At 36.1% G+C, this 16,402-nt stretch overlaps 1 protein-coding gene across 1 annotated transcript in view; it reads right to left on the bottom strand.

Moving 5' to 3' along the window:
• Positions 1-15,215, bottom strand: part of LOC103100696 (protocadherin Fat 4) — a 166,332-nt gene extending 151,117 nt beyond the window's left edge. The window contains exon 1 of the mRNA XM_007504022.3: positions 15,113-15,215. Within this exon, the coding sequence (XP_007504084.2) occupies positions 15,113-15,215 (103 nt within the window). The remainder of the gene's footprint in view (positions 1-15,112) is intronic.
• Between the last annotated feature and the right edge of the window lie 1,187 nt (positions 15,216-16,402).

Genomic DNA, 16,402 nt, shown 5'->3' with positions numbered 1-16,402 from the left:
CTTGGTCTCATGCTCTGATTATTCCACTGCAGCTTTATGTGCTAGTTGAAGGTTAGAAATAAGTATTTCCTCTGTTCCTGAGCTCAGAGCCACAATGCAAGTTTTCTACAATGAGTTCTGTGCTCAGGAATCAGGTGGGCCCCTGTGCTCACTTGCAACCACTCCTTTCGATTCTGAATCTGTAATGTGGAACTGGGTAATGGTCAACAGAGCTGCCAGATGGAACCTACTACTTACTCACAGTGCTATTTTGTGTAACTCTATAGGGTTCATATGTCACACTCAGTCCTTTATCTTTTCTCTCTAACTCTGGGCACATACATGGTTACCAAGATCTGTTGATTCTTCATTCACATACTTTTTCCCTTTGTCCCTTTCTTTCATCCCTCCTCTATCCTACACGAAATAATTTTTGTATATTTTTGTATTTATTTAGATGTATATACAGCTATCCATATCTCCTCTCAACCCCCAAAATGCCACTCCTTAAATGAAAGAAATGTTCACTTTTGACTTAGTGATAGAGTAGCTAATGAGTATTATTGGTGCTTAAATATTTTTTCAAGGAATGAGTAAATGCAATCAAGACCAGTAGAAGAGTACTTCTATTAACAAACATTAGAAAAAAATTCTTAATTGTCCTTGACCCCAAGGAGACTTAAAGAGAAATTGAGCTCTTTAGATTTAAACTTAAAATTTAATTTGAGGAGGAATTGCATGGACTTTCCCCTAGGTATGATTCATTTCCTTCTCAGTCTTCAGATTACACTTATTGGAAGGCTTGAATGCAATCCAGAGATTATGTAAATTGCATATAGCTGTTTTGAATTCTGAGATGTCTTTAAATAGGGACAGAATTGCTTAGGTTATAAGGAAGTAACTCCCCCGAGTTGTCTTTGGCACTGGATTTATTGAAACCTCACCAGTAAAAAATGTGACGGAAGGTGGCCTAGCAGTACCAGATCTTAAACCATACTATAAAGCAGTGGTCATCAAAACAATATGATACTTGGCTAAGAGACAGAAGGGAGGATCAGAGAAATAGACTTGGGTTAAGTGACTTCAGCAAGACTGTCTATGATAAGCCCAAAGATCCCAGCTTTTGGGACAAAAATGCACTATTTGACAAAAACTGCTGGGAAAATTGGAAAACAGTATGGGAGAGATTAGGTTTAGATCAACATCTAATACCCTACACCAAGATGAACTCAGAATGGGTGAATGACTTGAATATAAAGAAGGAAACTATAAGTAAATTAGGTGAACACAGAATAGTATACGTGTCAAATGTGTGAGGAAGGAAAGATTTCAAGACCAAGCAAGAGTTACAAAAAAATTACAAAACGTTAAATAAATATTTTATTACATTAAATTAAAATGTTTTTGTACAAACAAAACCAATGCAACCAAAATTAGAAGGGAAGCAACAAATTAGGAAGAAAATCTTCATAATAAAAACCTCTGACAAAGGTCTAATTATTCAAATTTATAAATAGCAAAATCAATTGTACAAAAAATCAAGACATTCCCCAATTGATAAATGGGCAAGGCACATGAATAGGCAATTTTCACATGAAGAAATAAAACTATTAATAAGCACATGAAAAAGTGTTCTAAATCTCTTAATCAGAGAAATGCAAATCAAAATAACTCTGAGGTATCATATCACACCTAGAAGATTGGATAACATAACAAAGGAAAGTAATTAATATTTGAGGGAATGTGGCAAAATTGGGACATTAATGCATTGCTGTTGGAGTTGTGAATTGATCCAACCATTCTCGAGGGCAATTTGGAACTATGCCCAAAGGGTGCTAGAATACTGTCTGCCCTTTGACCCAGCCATAGCACTGCTGGGTTTATACCCCAAAGAGATAATAAGGAAAGAGACTTGTAAAAGAATATTCATAGCTGCTCTCTTTGTGGTGGCAAAAATTGGAAAATGAGGGGATGCTCTTCAATTGGGGAATCACCGAACAAACTGTGGTATATACTGGTGATGGAATACTATTGTGCCCAAAGGAATAATAAAGTGGAGGAATTCCATGGGAACTGGAATGACCTCCAGTAATCAATGCAGAGTGAAGGGAGCAGAACCAGTAGAACATTATACACAGAGACTGATACACTGTGATACAATTTGTGAAGATTGGATTTAACTATCTCCTGATCGTAACAATGAAGATACTTAGCTCTTCCTTTATTGTTAAGATTAAATTGTAATCCTCTAATTGTAACAATGAAGGTACTTAGCTCTCCTTTTATTGGGAAGATTGAATTATAATCCAGTCTATTCTTAGATTTTAATCTACAAAATGGTGGTAACTCAGTAATGGTAGTCTCTCGGTGATCAAGAATGACTATTGTCTTTGTGCAGTTTCATCTACAGTGTACCCTCATGTGGCTTAGGAGTCCAAAGACTGAGGTGCAAATTTTGTGGCACATGGGGCATGGGACGTCATTTGTTACGGGAGGTGCAGCTGTGGCCTGGTGTCCGCGTTCACGCACAGCTGCAAGACGTCGACATCTCTCATCTTCAAAGGTGGTGGCAGCATGGCTAATGTGGGTTCGCCAGCTGCTTCTGTCAGAGGCAGCGAGTTCTAGTTGCTTTGGTGTAATGCCAGCCCACTTCAAGTTGGACTTTAGCTGATCCTTGAATCTTTTCTTTGGTCGGCCTTGTTTCCTGAGTCCAGCTGGCAGTTCACCATAGAATACTTGTCTTGGTATTCGCTGTGGGTCCATGCGGATGACGTGTCCAGACCATCGTAGCTAGGTTTTGAGGACCACGACTTCAATGCTGGTGGAATTGGCTCTGTCCAGGACTTCCTGATTGGTGATTTGGTCCTGCCATCGGATCCTCATGATTGACCGGAGGGAGCGTTGGTGGAGTTGCTCCAACTGCTTCATGTGCTTCCGGTACAGTGTCCATGTTTCATAACCGTACAGGAGCGAGCTGAGGACCACTGTGTTATACCCTTTGAGCTTCGTCACAGTGCTTACACCACTGTGTTGGAGGACTTTGCAGCGCAGCCTCCCAAGTGCCTGGCTGGCCTTTTGGATCCTGGCATTAATCTCGTGGTCTAGGGACCCGTCGTTGGCGATGGTGCTGCCCAGGTACTTGAAAGTGTTGACGTTAGAAAGCTGGGTGCCGTCGATTGTAATGCACGGCTGGTTCATTGGCCTCCCTGGTGCAAGTTGGAACAGCACCTCTGTTTTGCTGAGGTTGATAGTCAGAACAAACTGTTTTGTTGCAGTGGAGAACCTGTCCACAATGGTTTGGAGATGATTTTCTTGGTGGGCCATGAGAGCACAGTTATCTGCAATGAGAGCTTCCAGGATGAGTCTCTCTGTTGTCTTTGTTTTTGCAGTCAGGCAGCAAAGGTCGAATAGTGAACCATTCAGTCAGTAGTTGATGTAGACGCCCAGGTCTAGATCCATCACAGCATATTGTAATACTTGGGTGAAAAATAGGTTGAATAGTACCGGAGCAAGGACACAGCCTTGTTTCACACCATTGGAGATGTTGAAGCGATCGTAAGTCTCTCCACCAGATAGGACTTCCCCTGTCATGTCGACATGAAAGAGCTGGATCAGTTTGACAAATTTTGCTGGGCAACCAAGCTTGCTGAGGATCACCCACAATGCGTCCCTGTTCACTGTGTCGAATGCCTTTGTCAAGTCTATGAAGACAATGTAGAGACTCAGGTTTTGCTCAAGGCATTTTTCCTGCATTTGCCTCACCGTGAAGACCATGTTGATGGTGCTGCGATCTGGTCGGAAGCCACATTGTGATTCAGGCAAGTTCTGCTCTGAAACAGATGACAGGAGTCTGTTGAGTATAACATGGGCGAGGATTTTTCCAGCAGTGGAGAGTAGTGAGATGCCTCTGTAGTTGTCACAGGCTGCTCGTGAGCATTTGTTCTTGTATAGGGCTATGATGGAGGCATCTCTGAGTTCTGGGGGCATGTCTTCCTCTTCCCATATGCTGGTCAGCACTATGTGGAATGCCTGGAGCGCCTTTCCATTTAAGGCCTTGTACACCTCGGTTGGGATCCCGTCTTTACCAGGTGCCTTGCCTGCACTCATTTGTTTAATGGCTTTTTGGACTTCCTCTATTGAAGGAAGGACATCAAGTTGTTCAATGGAGCGGTTTTGGGAGATCTGGTCAAGGGCGCTTTGGTCGACTGAAGAGGGTCGGTTGAGAAGCTGACTGAAGTGTTCTTTCCACCTGTTGCTGATGCCTTTTTTATCTTTAACTCAGTATTGGAAGTATATCTACCCATTTTAACTACAAAAACGTGTTAACTAACAACAAAAGGTGAACTAACCAAAAAAGGTGTTGTCATCAAAAAAGGTATAATCTAACCAAAGAAGGTGTGAACTAAGGAGTGGGCAGTCCTGGAGACTGTGCGATTGGTAGACATGAAATTTAGGGGAGGTAACACAAGAGAAAAAAGATCTTTATAAAGAGGACCAGAGGCCAGAAGAATTGATATATATTCAATTCAAGTTAGATTGAAGAACTCTCACTCGGAGGAGAGACTGGAAGACAGACACTTGGACTTGTCTGTAGAATTGAACCCCTGGAGGAGCTCGTGCAGGATACCTGTCTGCTTTCTTTTTAGATGATCACCATTTGTAAGTGAAAGGCTGATTTAGTAACCCTGCCATTCTCAGAGGTGTAAACCTCTGAGAAAGGCCCATTGTCTTGGGATGTTTTTCCCTGATTAGGGCCTTAGATTTTCTATCTGGCTCTGAGGAAGCCAGAGCTCTCTCTCCCTCTCTACCCTTTTCTTACTTCCTTAATATCTAACTTCTATTGTAAAATAAACTACCACAAATTGCATTTTACTTTAGTAATTCATTTTGGTATTTAGAAATTAAATTCCTGGCAAGCACTAATTAAACCACAAATTTTAATATTAAGACCAACCACAATTAAATTTAACAAATTGAATGTAATGGACTTTTCTATTAGTAGCAAGGCAATGACTCAGGACAATTCTGAGAGACATATGAGAAAGAATGCTATCCATATCCAGAGAAAGACCTGTGGGAGTAGAAACACAGAAGAAAAACAATTGCTTGATCACATGGGTCAAGGGGGATATGATTGGGGATGTAGACTCTAAATAATCATGCTAGTGCAAACATCAACAACATGGAAATAGGTTTTGATCAAGGACACATGTAAAACCCTGTGGAATTGTGTGTTGGCTACGGGAGGGGTAGGGAGGGGAGGGAAGGAACATAATTCTTGTAACCAGGGGGAAATGTACCAAATTGACTAATAAAGTTATCTTCATCTTAGAATCAATATTGTGTATTGATGCCAAGACAAAAGAGCAGTAAGGGCTTAGCAATGGGGGTTAATTGACTTGCCCAGAGTCACACAACTGGGAACTGTCTGAGGGCAGATTTGAACCCAAGACCTCCCATCTCTAGGCCTGACACAAAATCCATTGAGCCACCCAGCTGCCCTAAGGATTCCATAGTAATACACTGATCTAAAGCATTACCATGTGAAACTATCATATATAATGATAATACTAAAAGCCAATTTATTAGATGATTGATTAGCAGTACTATGACTCTATTTTATCAACTGATTAGTTATTATCTAGTTATATAAAATATATCCTATTATTACATATGATGTAATATCAATATCTATCACATTTTATTAGTATTAGTATTAAATATTAGTATCTTGTATTTTGTTCATAAGAAGTTAAAATATGTTATTATACACAACACAGTATATAGTACAGTGTAGTGTGGTCCAGTGTAGTATATTATGAAATAATACAAAGTACTAAAATATCTTAGTTCAGTTTTAATTCGTTAAAGCTGAAAACTTCACTAAAACTTTTGGAATAACTTCTATAATATATGTATGTATATGTATATGTATATATGTATATGTATGCCATGATCTATAGTATTATTTATTTATACATTGATATGTATTGGTGCTACAAACTACTACATTATATTGTTGTTGCTCATATTTCTTTTTTGAAGAAAACAAATGACATTATGGAGTGAGGTCGGGACTGTGTGTGGATTGTATTTTAAATGAAGCAGAGTTGCAAAAACTCTCTTCCAGAGTCATCCTTGTCCAGTTGCAAGAAAATAATTAGGGATGATTGGCATGATCCAGGATGGACTAGATGACCGTAGCATCTTTGATGTCTAACCAAACACTTAGCACTCTACAGTGCCTGTTTCAGCAGCAATCTGGCTATTGGAACAAATTGTTTTCATCCATTAGTTCTGCCAAGGAAGTCTTCACATGCTTGGGGGAGGCAATCCCCAAACTCTGCTGGTTTTGAAATCTGTACGATATATTTTTATCAAATGGATGGATCAAGTATGGCTGCTATGTATACTATAGATTCTTGGAGCCACAAATTAGAGTTGGGTGGAAGATGGGCTTCAAAGTTGGATGAGCAACCATGAAAAGGGTTTAGTTAGTCATCAGACCAGAGGTGCTAATTATCCTGAAACATACCATATACCCCATAGAAAATCAGTATATTGTATAATATTGTTTAATATACTGATTTATAGTATAATATAATCATATTATATTAGATAATATACTGATTTATAGCATTACCATTTAAATCAATATAAATGAATGGTAATTTATATAATCTATAAATAGCAATGCTACAAATCGCTAGATAAAATGGCAGCCTTACATTTAAAGTATTGTCTCAGAGTCAGGAAGACTTGGGTTCAAGTCTTACCTCTGACTCATGCTGACTGTATGACTCTGAGTAAGTCCATTAACTTCATAATCAAAGGAATTCGTAAAAGTTTACCAGGTAAAGCTTAGAAAGCCCCAAACTTTTCCATCTCTGATATTATCACTATGACAAAAGCCAAATGGTTTGAGGATTTAGAGCCCAAAAGGAGCAGGACTTGAGAAACCCTTTCCCCTTACTTTTTAGATCCCGTTATAGGGAATGGACCAGTAATTTCACTGGAATAAGGAACTCCCTGGATGAATGCACTGCTACTATCATTGCAAATTGGTATCTTCTATTTATGTTATAATTCTTAGAGAATGACCTAGCTATTTCAGAATGAAAGTGACTTACCCAGGGGCCACAGCTAGTATTTGTCAAAGGAAATGCCTAAGACCATGTCTTCCAGGCTTTGAGGCCAATTATCTATTTGTAAGGCAAACTATTTGTCCAATTCCAAACCCCAACAATCAAGACTTTTTTAAAGCTAGCAAAAAAAAACAACATATATACTAGGTATAAAAAATAATTAGTTAATCTAGAAAGAATGTGCTTCTATGCTACTCATTAAAAGGTGTCCAGGATCTAAGCCATTTCTTAGGTCAATGACCAAAAAATGTCTTTCTGTTGCTTGCTTTAGCATGTTTTTAGTATTGGTTCTGAAAAAAATAATCAAAATTCTAATGCTCCACAGTAAAGTTTTCTCTTCAAATATGGGATGAAAGGGTACTTTCTGAAGGACTCTTTCCACCTTTTCCTGGCCGCCTTCATTTTCTCTTATAAAGCTTGGGAAAATATTGCTGTACTTTTGTTTCAGGCAGGAGGTACTTATGCAAGGGGCAAATATCAAATTTTCACTCCTTGTGAATAAAGGTCCAGTTCCTCTCCAATTTTACCTCAGGTTCCATGAGAGACTAAGTCTTACTGCTTGCGCTGAAGGAGTCAATTTAAATCCTGTAGCTATAGTTTTATTAAAAATTATTTTAATCCTGGAGCTAAAGGATAGAGGGAACAAACCCTGATCTTTACAATTTCAAATGGTAATGTTTAAGGACATCAAAGTCTCTAAGGGTAAATAATGAGATACAGAGATCCAATTTATACTTTGTTGCAACCCATTTACATATCAAAAATACCACCACACAATTTCTATGAGGTGGGAGAGTCAGGTTTGATAACAACAAAAAGAGCAATAAATGAACAAAATAAGTCTTGATAAAAACTTTGCAGCCTTTATCATGCTTCTCTTGTACTAGTAGCTGGAACCAGATAAGAAAGAGGGGAAAAAGACTCCTTAGCCAAAATTAAATTAATCAGACTGAATTGAAAAATTGGGCAAAAGGAGCACAAGCTAGTGAATTACATGTGCTGGTAAAATGTTCCACTAATTTATGGCTTGGACCAGAAACTGATTCTGATTTATAATTCTTAGTTACAAGGCTCAGCCATATTTTATAAAGCAGGCATATTGTCCCAGATATTTTGTAGAAGAAACTCTTGGGACAGAAAATCTGTTTGACCATTGGCAGTGTGATTACTAGTGGTTTTAGTGTTTAGGTTCTGTGAAAGAAAGGTTTGAAATACTCAGTTCAGTAGAACTATATCATCTGTGAGCTGGCAAAGTAAAGTTAAAAGTATAGTAATCAGCAGGGTATCCAGTTTGGTGATTCAAAAGATCATAGATTAAGTACTGGAAAAGATCTTAGAGGCCATCAGTTTCAAATTCTTCTTTTTTGCATAGGAGTAAAATCCGATTATGGAGGTAAGTGAATTGCCCAAGGTCATATAGCTAATATCAGAGGTAGGATTCCCAATCAAGATAATATTAATAATAGCTAATAGTTGCATAGCACTTAGTATGTGCCATGAACTTTGCTAATCACTTTTCAATTTTTATGTCATTTGATCCCCACAACAATCCTCAATACTAGGTTCTATTTTTAACAGGTGAGGAAACTGTGGCAAATAAGGGCTAAGTGATTTACCCAGGATCACATTCAGCTAATAAGGGTCTGAGGCCATATTTGAACTCAGATCTTCCTGTTGCTTTAGCCTCTAATACACTCTGTGTCATCTAGCTACCCCTAGTCAAGTTATCCCAACTCAAAGTACAGTATTATCTACACTGTGGGTTTTTGGGCAGCAAAAATAATACACTGACATGGCTGAAGAAGTTAAAAAATATATCTCTATCAGATAAGAAAAAATGGTTCTACATCTGAAAAGGAAATTTTAAAGAATTTAACTTTGGTGTTCATGTTCAGCTGCCTGATACCTCTTCATTTGTGGAAAAAAAAATATTTCTATCTTGTGTAAAATAAAGCAGGCCATTTTGAAATTGGAAACTGTTGCTCTAAAAACTATGATTCCCAGGTTCATCACATTGTGAAATAAGATATGTTACTTATGCTAGGGAAAAATTCATGAGGCCTGTACTCTATAGAATATTTGGAACTTATTTCTTGAACCTATATTTGAATTTACATTCATATCCTTTAAAATTTAATTTTATTAGCTTCTCCACAAATTGCATCCCCCACCACAAAAAATGGTAAAGATCTTTTGAAATCCTCGGTCTGTCGCTAAGTCAATTAGCCATTTCTCTCACATTTTAAGATGTTTTGTATGATAATATATGTACAACCTTTTTCATATTATCTCCTTTTTCAGGGAGAAGGAAGGCCTGGGAGAGAGAGAGAACATGGTTTGCAAAATGTCAGAAAGGAATATTAAAAATTGTATCAAGATGTAATCTGGAAAAAGAAAGTTAAATATGATATGGAATAGGAATTGATATATGCCAATTTATCTAAAAATATTTAGGTGTTTTCTGTTTTTTTTTTTAAGGGAATAGATTATTTCTGTTTGGTACTTGAAAGGAGGGCTAGGATCATTGGGTTAACATTTCAAAGAGGACAAGTTAGACTCAGTATAAGGAAGAACTCACTAATAAAAGAAGTTATGTGCACATGTAATGAGAATCCTTGAGAAAAGGAGGGTGTTTGAAAATGTACTTCAAATGTTAAAGCTTGGACCAAATCTAATATGAAAATATTTGTAAGGGATATATTTAAATCCTTTTAGTTTATTATCCCCCAAAAAGCCTTGGAAAACTTAATTGAAGCTATGCAAAATGAAGTGAGTAGAACCAAAAGAACAGGGTAAATAATACAACAATAATGTATAATGATCAATTGTGAATGACTTAACAATTATTACAAGGATTCAAGACAACTCCGATGGACTTTTAATGATATCCACCATAAGGATATCCACCACCATAAAAAAAAAACAACAGTCTGAATTCAGATGAAAACATATAATTGCAAATTATATAATACAAATAAATACAATTTTTCTCAGGTGTAAGCAATATATGTCTTCTCTCACAATATGCTGAACATGGAAATATGTATTATATGATTACGTATGTACAACCTATATCATATTACCTGCCTCCTTGGTTGGAGGTGGGGAATGAAGAAATTTGGGAAGGAGAGAGAACAAATATTAAGAAATAGTATTGATAGGTAATCTGGAAAAAATAGAATTTATTTTTAAAATTGTATTTACATTGAACCTAGAGAAATTAAAAAAAAAAAGAAATGATGAGCAAAATGATTGCAAGTGAACATGGGAAGATGAACATAAACTGATGAAGAGTAAATTGAGCAGAATTAGGAAGGCATTGTAGATACTAATAGCAATACTGTATGAATAATAATTGTGAATGACTTAGTTATTTTCAGCAATACAATAATCTAAGAGAATCCCAAAGGACAAATAATAAAAATTATGAAAAATGCCATCTGTCTCCAGGGAAAGTCTGAAGGAATTTGCATGACCAACACATACTACATTTCATTTTCTTTCTTTGTTTTTTGTTTAATATTTATTCTACAAAATAACCAATATGAAAGATGTTTCATATAATCATGTATGTAAAATCTATATTAGATGGAGAGATTAAAGGGGAAAGGGAGGGAGATAATTTGTAATGCAATTTTTAAATATTAAAATTATTTTTACATGTAATTGAGGTAAAAATAAAATACTATTTTAAGTTTTTAATAGAAATTTATTTTCTCCTTCCTCCCCTCTCCACATTAAGGGGGGGAAAGAGAAAAGAAAAAGAAATATACGTAATAAAACAAAACAAATTTCATCATTAAATGTATACTATGTATGTGTATATAATGCATATATTTTGAGTACATGTGTCTATGTCTTTATATCTATGCTTCATTCTGTACCTTGTATCTATCATCTCTCTGTCAGAATGTGGGTAGTATGTTTCATCATCCATTCTTTGAAATCATGTGTGGTCATCATAATGATCATAGTTCTTAAAAGATTTCAAAGTTGTTTTCTTTACAGTATCATAGTAATTGTATAAATCATTCTATTGGTTCTAATCATTTTGCTCTTCAACAGTTTAAAAAAGTTCCCAAAATTTTTAAATTCTGATATTATTGTATCAGTTGTTCTTCTGGTTCTCTTCACTCCACCTCAATTCACATAAAGTTGTCTATATCTTTTCAAAGTCATCTATTTTTCATTCCACAATTTATGGACAATTTTTACTTTTCAGTTTCTTTATATATAAATATACACATATACATACATACAAACACATGCATACAAACATCTATACATATATATGAAAGACTTTTTCCCTTTTATTTTATTTTATTTCTTTGGGTTATAGGTCTATTTGTGTCATGCATCAAAGGGCATTCACATTTTTATGGACAATTCCAAATTTCTTTCTAGAATGATTGTACCCTTTCACAAATTTACTAACAAAGCAATGATGTGTCTATTTTTTCATAATCGATCCAATAATGATCATTTTCCATTTTTTTATCTTCATTAGTAAGGTTAGTGTGAGGTAGAATCACAGATTTGCTTTAATATAAATTTATCTAATTAGTAATGGTGTAGAGCCCTTTTACTTTTAAGACTATAGATACTCTTGGTTTTTTTCAGAACAGTTTGTATCCTTAGATCATTTATCAACTGGGAAATAATCTTATTCATTTGATTCAATTCCATATAAGTCTTGGAAATTGGACTTTTATTATTAAAACTTGCTGCAAAGATTTTTTCAAGTTATTTCCCTTTTCATCTTAGAGTTTGTCAATTTTTTACAATGTAGTTTAAATTATTCCTTTAATTGACTATGATCCTCTCTATAGTTAGGAGTCTTTCAATTTGAAAAATTGTTTTGAGAGTTGTACTCTGTAGTATAGTTTGAGATCTGACCCTGCTAGGATTCCTTTTCTCCTACTTTTTTTCATTATCTCTCTTGTGATTCTTGACGTTTTGAGTATTCATATTATTTGGGGCTTTCTTCTAATTCTCTAGATTAATCCTGTGTTAGAGCAATTAATATGACATCAAGTAAGTAAATTAATTTAGGTAGAGAAGAAGAAGGAGGAGTGGACATCAACAGAAAGAAAGAGATGAATAAGAAGTTCCTCCTTACCATTCAGCTAGTACTCTGGCTTTGGTTGTTGAATACATAATTTCCATTTTGAGAATCCAGATTTCTTAGTGTTCCTCATTAGGGACTCAACTGTCTGTATGCCTGACACCATCAGCTTCTCTAGACAACAGTCAGGTTCCCTACAGTGAAGAATAATCCCCTTCCTGGCCTTAGTATTCATTATGAGTAGCACTGTCTTTTTCATGTAGAAAAGAACTTTTATAAATGCAAATAGGGATATTTATGATGTTCAGGATGTTAGCCCAGAGACAGAATGAATGTAGAGAGAGAACAAAAGTTAAACAGACCTCTCCTGCTGCTACAACTGAGCAACAGGTGTGAAAGATGAGTAAGAAATGAGATAAAAGGATAAAGGTAGAGGGCTGTGAATAAAAAGGAAAAAAGGACTGAGAAAATGAGGAGCAGGAGATACAAAGAGATACTTGGAAAATCTGATGTGATTTGGATGCCAGAGAAATTAGTACAAGTAGTTTATAGATTTGTGACTCAAGTATAGAATGAGCTAATAGGTCAGTAGGTTAGAGGAAGGGGGAAAGGCTTCCAAAACAACATTGAGGTCAGAACCAGAATTTGTGTCTAAATGATCAATTAGAAAAGTACTTGTTTGACCCAGAACCAAGAGTCAATTAACAATAGCAGATCTCCAAAAGCAGACCTCCAAAATATAATATATCAATAAAGGGGCAAAAGAGGCTATAAAACCCATCCTCATATTGCAGAATTGAGGTCAAGAGTGGTTCAATGACTTCATCACTTCTAGTGTCTGAAATAGCATTTGATTCCAAATATGATTGCTTTCAAGTTCATACTCTATATGCTAGACAGTGCTGCCTCTCTGCGCTATGCAAAGGGAATGGAGAATGGGGGCATGTTTGACCAAAATCATGGCTGCCCAGCCCAGAGATTTAGGAATACAACATTTTTCTTTCACAATTTAGAAATGAGGAAACAGGTACAGATAGATTATGATTTGGATGTGGACACACAACTAAGATTTCTCGGGACCAGGATATGGAACCAGGGCATATAATACCCATAGAATATTCTTTCCTCTACAATGCATTAGGTCTCCATTTAGAAGCAAGTGGAGAAATGTTTTATCTATTTAACTGGATAAAGACAAAACTAGCCTCAGACATTTCCTAGTTGTGTGACCCTGGGCAAGTAACTTAGTCCCCATTGCCTACTTCTTACAACTCTTCTACCTGGGAACCAATACACAGAATACAGAAGGTAAGTTTTGTTGTTTTTTAAAGAGAGAGAAAGACATCAGAAACATATTGTTTGTCTTCTCAATGGATGGGAAGGAGACTAGAAGGAAGGAGAGAATTTGGAACTCAGCATTTTAAAAAATGAATATTAAAAATTAATGCAGGAATTCACTTAAAACATTTTTAAAAGAAAGTTATCAGAACAGTGAGGAATGCAGTGGCCAATCTTAACTTTACAGATAGTGCAACATACCTCCCCCTCTTGACAGAATGTACGTGTAGAATGAGACTACATTGTAAGAGAGAATCAACATGTTGGTTTGTTTTGCTTAGTTATGCTTCTTTGTCACAAGAGAGGATGGAGGTAGGGATTGGGCCATTGTCAAGAGACACTGATATAAAAATGCATCAATAAAACATATTTTTCTAAAACAGGATTCAATACTATAAAACATATCATGGTGCCAAAAGAAATCTATAAGAATTCAAAAGTAGCAAAAATGTGGAAAATCTCACCCCCAACCTTTTTTTAATGTTCCATGTAGATGAGTTTTGACTATATAATAATGAGACATTCCACAACCCACAGTGGAAAATCAGACTCATTATTTTATAATGACACCTCATACAACCAAACTCGATGAAAGAAGACAAACCCCCCTGCCAGCCAGCCGTCTCTCATAAAGAGCAAAGATAAAGAAAATTGGCAGCTTTTGAATATTAATAGGACCTATCACATCCAAGGAATTGGCAGATGAGTTGATGTTCTTTCAGGGTTCCAAAATAAATTCCTGAAAGTCCATACTCATTGCTTCATAAACAAAGCATAAAACTGAAGAACTCAAAATCAATAGAAAAAACAAATGTTTTGTTCAAAAAATAAGCTTTGAAGTTAATTGAAGCTAAAAGAAGAATTGTCAGTGAGCCAATATTGGAAAAATTCAAACAGATTACAGGCATTTTGAAATCAATTTTTTGGAAAGTTCCTCAGAATTTGAAAGGACTGTGAACACTGATTCCCTAAAACACAGATCCAAATATCTCCCAGGGTTTGAAGCCATTTATCTGAGACTCCCATATGTTTTTATTATTTTCATTTTTATAAAAAATTCAATTCATTAAATATTGATCAAGTACCTTTTATGAACTAGGCACTAGGGTAGATTCTGGGAAACAAAGTTCCATACAGTTTCTGCCATTTTGAGTATTTTTCTTCTTTGAGTTTTCCTGTCACTCTTCTCTTCTTGTTCTCTTTCTACCTATTTGACCAGTAAGTCAATCATTCAGAATGCAGTTATTAAGCACCAGCTATATTCCAGAAACTGAGAATGCAAGTACAAAGAATGAAACCAATCTATTCGCAAGGAGCTTACATTCTAGTTCTCCCACTCCCCTTTGTTGCAGCTGTATACTAGAACTTAATCTTCAACCCTTTTTTTCTTCTCTCTATACCTCTGAGTGATCTCATCATGTCCCAAGGATTCAGTTATCATTTCTTATCAACAGCTCCCAAATCTGCATGAGCAGAGCCCTGAACTCTCTTTTGAGCTCCAGTCATACATCTCCACTCTCTGATACTCACCTTCATCTAAATGCCCCATGCTTGTCCTAAACTCGTGTCCAAAACAAAACCTCACCTTTATCCCAAAACGTCTTACTTATATCAAAATTATCACTATCTGTATAGTTATACTTATCTGTATTCTGTAGCCATCCTTCATTCTTCTCTTTCACTCCCATGTCCTACCAGTTACCAAGTTTGTCCATTGAGGGCAAAACTGTTTCATTCCTGTTCTTGGATCACCAATGCCTTTGCATAGACCTATCTTAGGTACTTAAAAGCTTTGTTTATTTTAATTTAAATACCAAATAATTTCAGAAATTAGGGAATACTAATAAATGGGAGTATCAATAATGGTTTCCTTCTAGAAGGACCACCTAGGCTGAAACTTGAAGGAAACTAGGAATTCAAACAACCTTCAGTGGGTAGCTTCTGCAAAGGTAGGGAGATGGGAGATATGCACAATTCAGATAACAGTAGATGCATTTGACTTGACCATAGAGTGCCCCAAATGGAGTAATATGAAATACAATTCAGAATGGAGACTGAGGCCTGATTATGGAGGAAATTTGATGCCACATTGAGAAATTTGTGTTTCATATTGGAGGCAACACTTGGGATCATATGGTCATAGATTCAGAATTGGAAGAAACCTTGGAGGCTCTCTATTTCAACCCACTCATTTTACAGATGAGGAAATTGCACCTTAGAGACTTAGGCAACATTCTCAGTGCCACCCAAGGAGTAAGCTTGGGGGCAGATTTGAAACCAGGTTATCTGATTCTAGATCCAGAATTATTTCATCAATTACCAGGCTGCCTTCCTAGGAAGAAGCCAAAAAATATCATTTTTAGGCCTCCACCTGAGAAACCCAGAATACCAATTATACTGTTGTTCTGCAAAGTCTCAAACAATCCCTCTTGCCTCAATACCATAGAATTATTTTGCAGTTTTCATTGAGAGCAAAAATATAATTATTATAAATTCTGCCTATATAGTACTTCCCATTGCTTATTAATATTAAACTATAAATAGGATTTTCTGAATTTTGTCCAACTAGCTAACTTTATTCTCCTCATAAATACATAAATTTTGTCAGAATTTATTAATAAGAAGAGGCCAGGAGTCAATCTATCAGATAGAGTATCTCTTTCTGCCCCAAATCTTGTTCCTTGAATGTGAAGACAGAGCATCCTCAGAGACAAGAGCTTAACTAACTTAATCTAGGGGCAAGATTCATGAACATTTCTGTCTCTTAGAAAACTGACCAAATCAGGCTGTTTTTGTGATCCTTCCCGCTGTCTACAGCTATATGTAAATCACCAAAATCCTTTTTTTTTTTTTTTGGTGATCTCTGCTTTTCCAG

This window comes from Monodelphis domestica, chromosome 5 (assembly GCF_027887165.1).
Source record: "Monodelphis domestica isolate mMonDom1 chromosome 5, mMonDom1.pri, whole genome shotgun sequence".
Taxonomy (NCBI): domain Eukaryota; kingdom Metazoa; phylum Chordata; class Mammalia; order Didelphimorphia; family Didelphidae; genus Monodelphis; species Monodelphis domestica.
The sequence above is the reverse complement of the archived record's forward strand: the minus strand, read 5'-3'. Positions and strand labels throughout refer to the sequence as shown.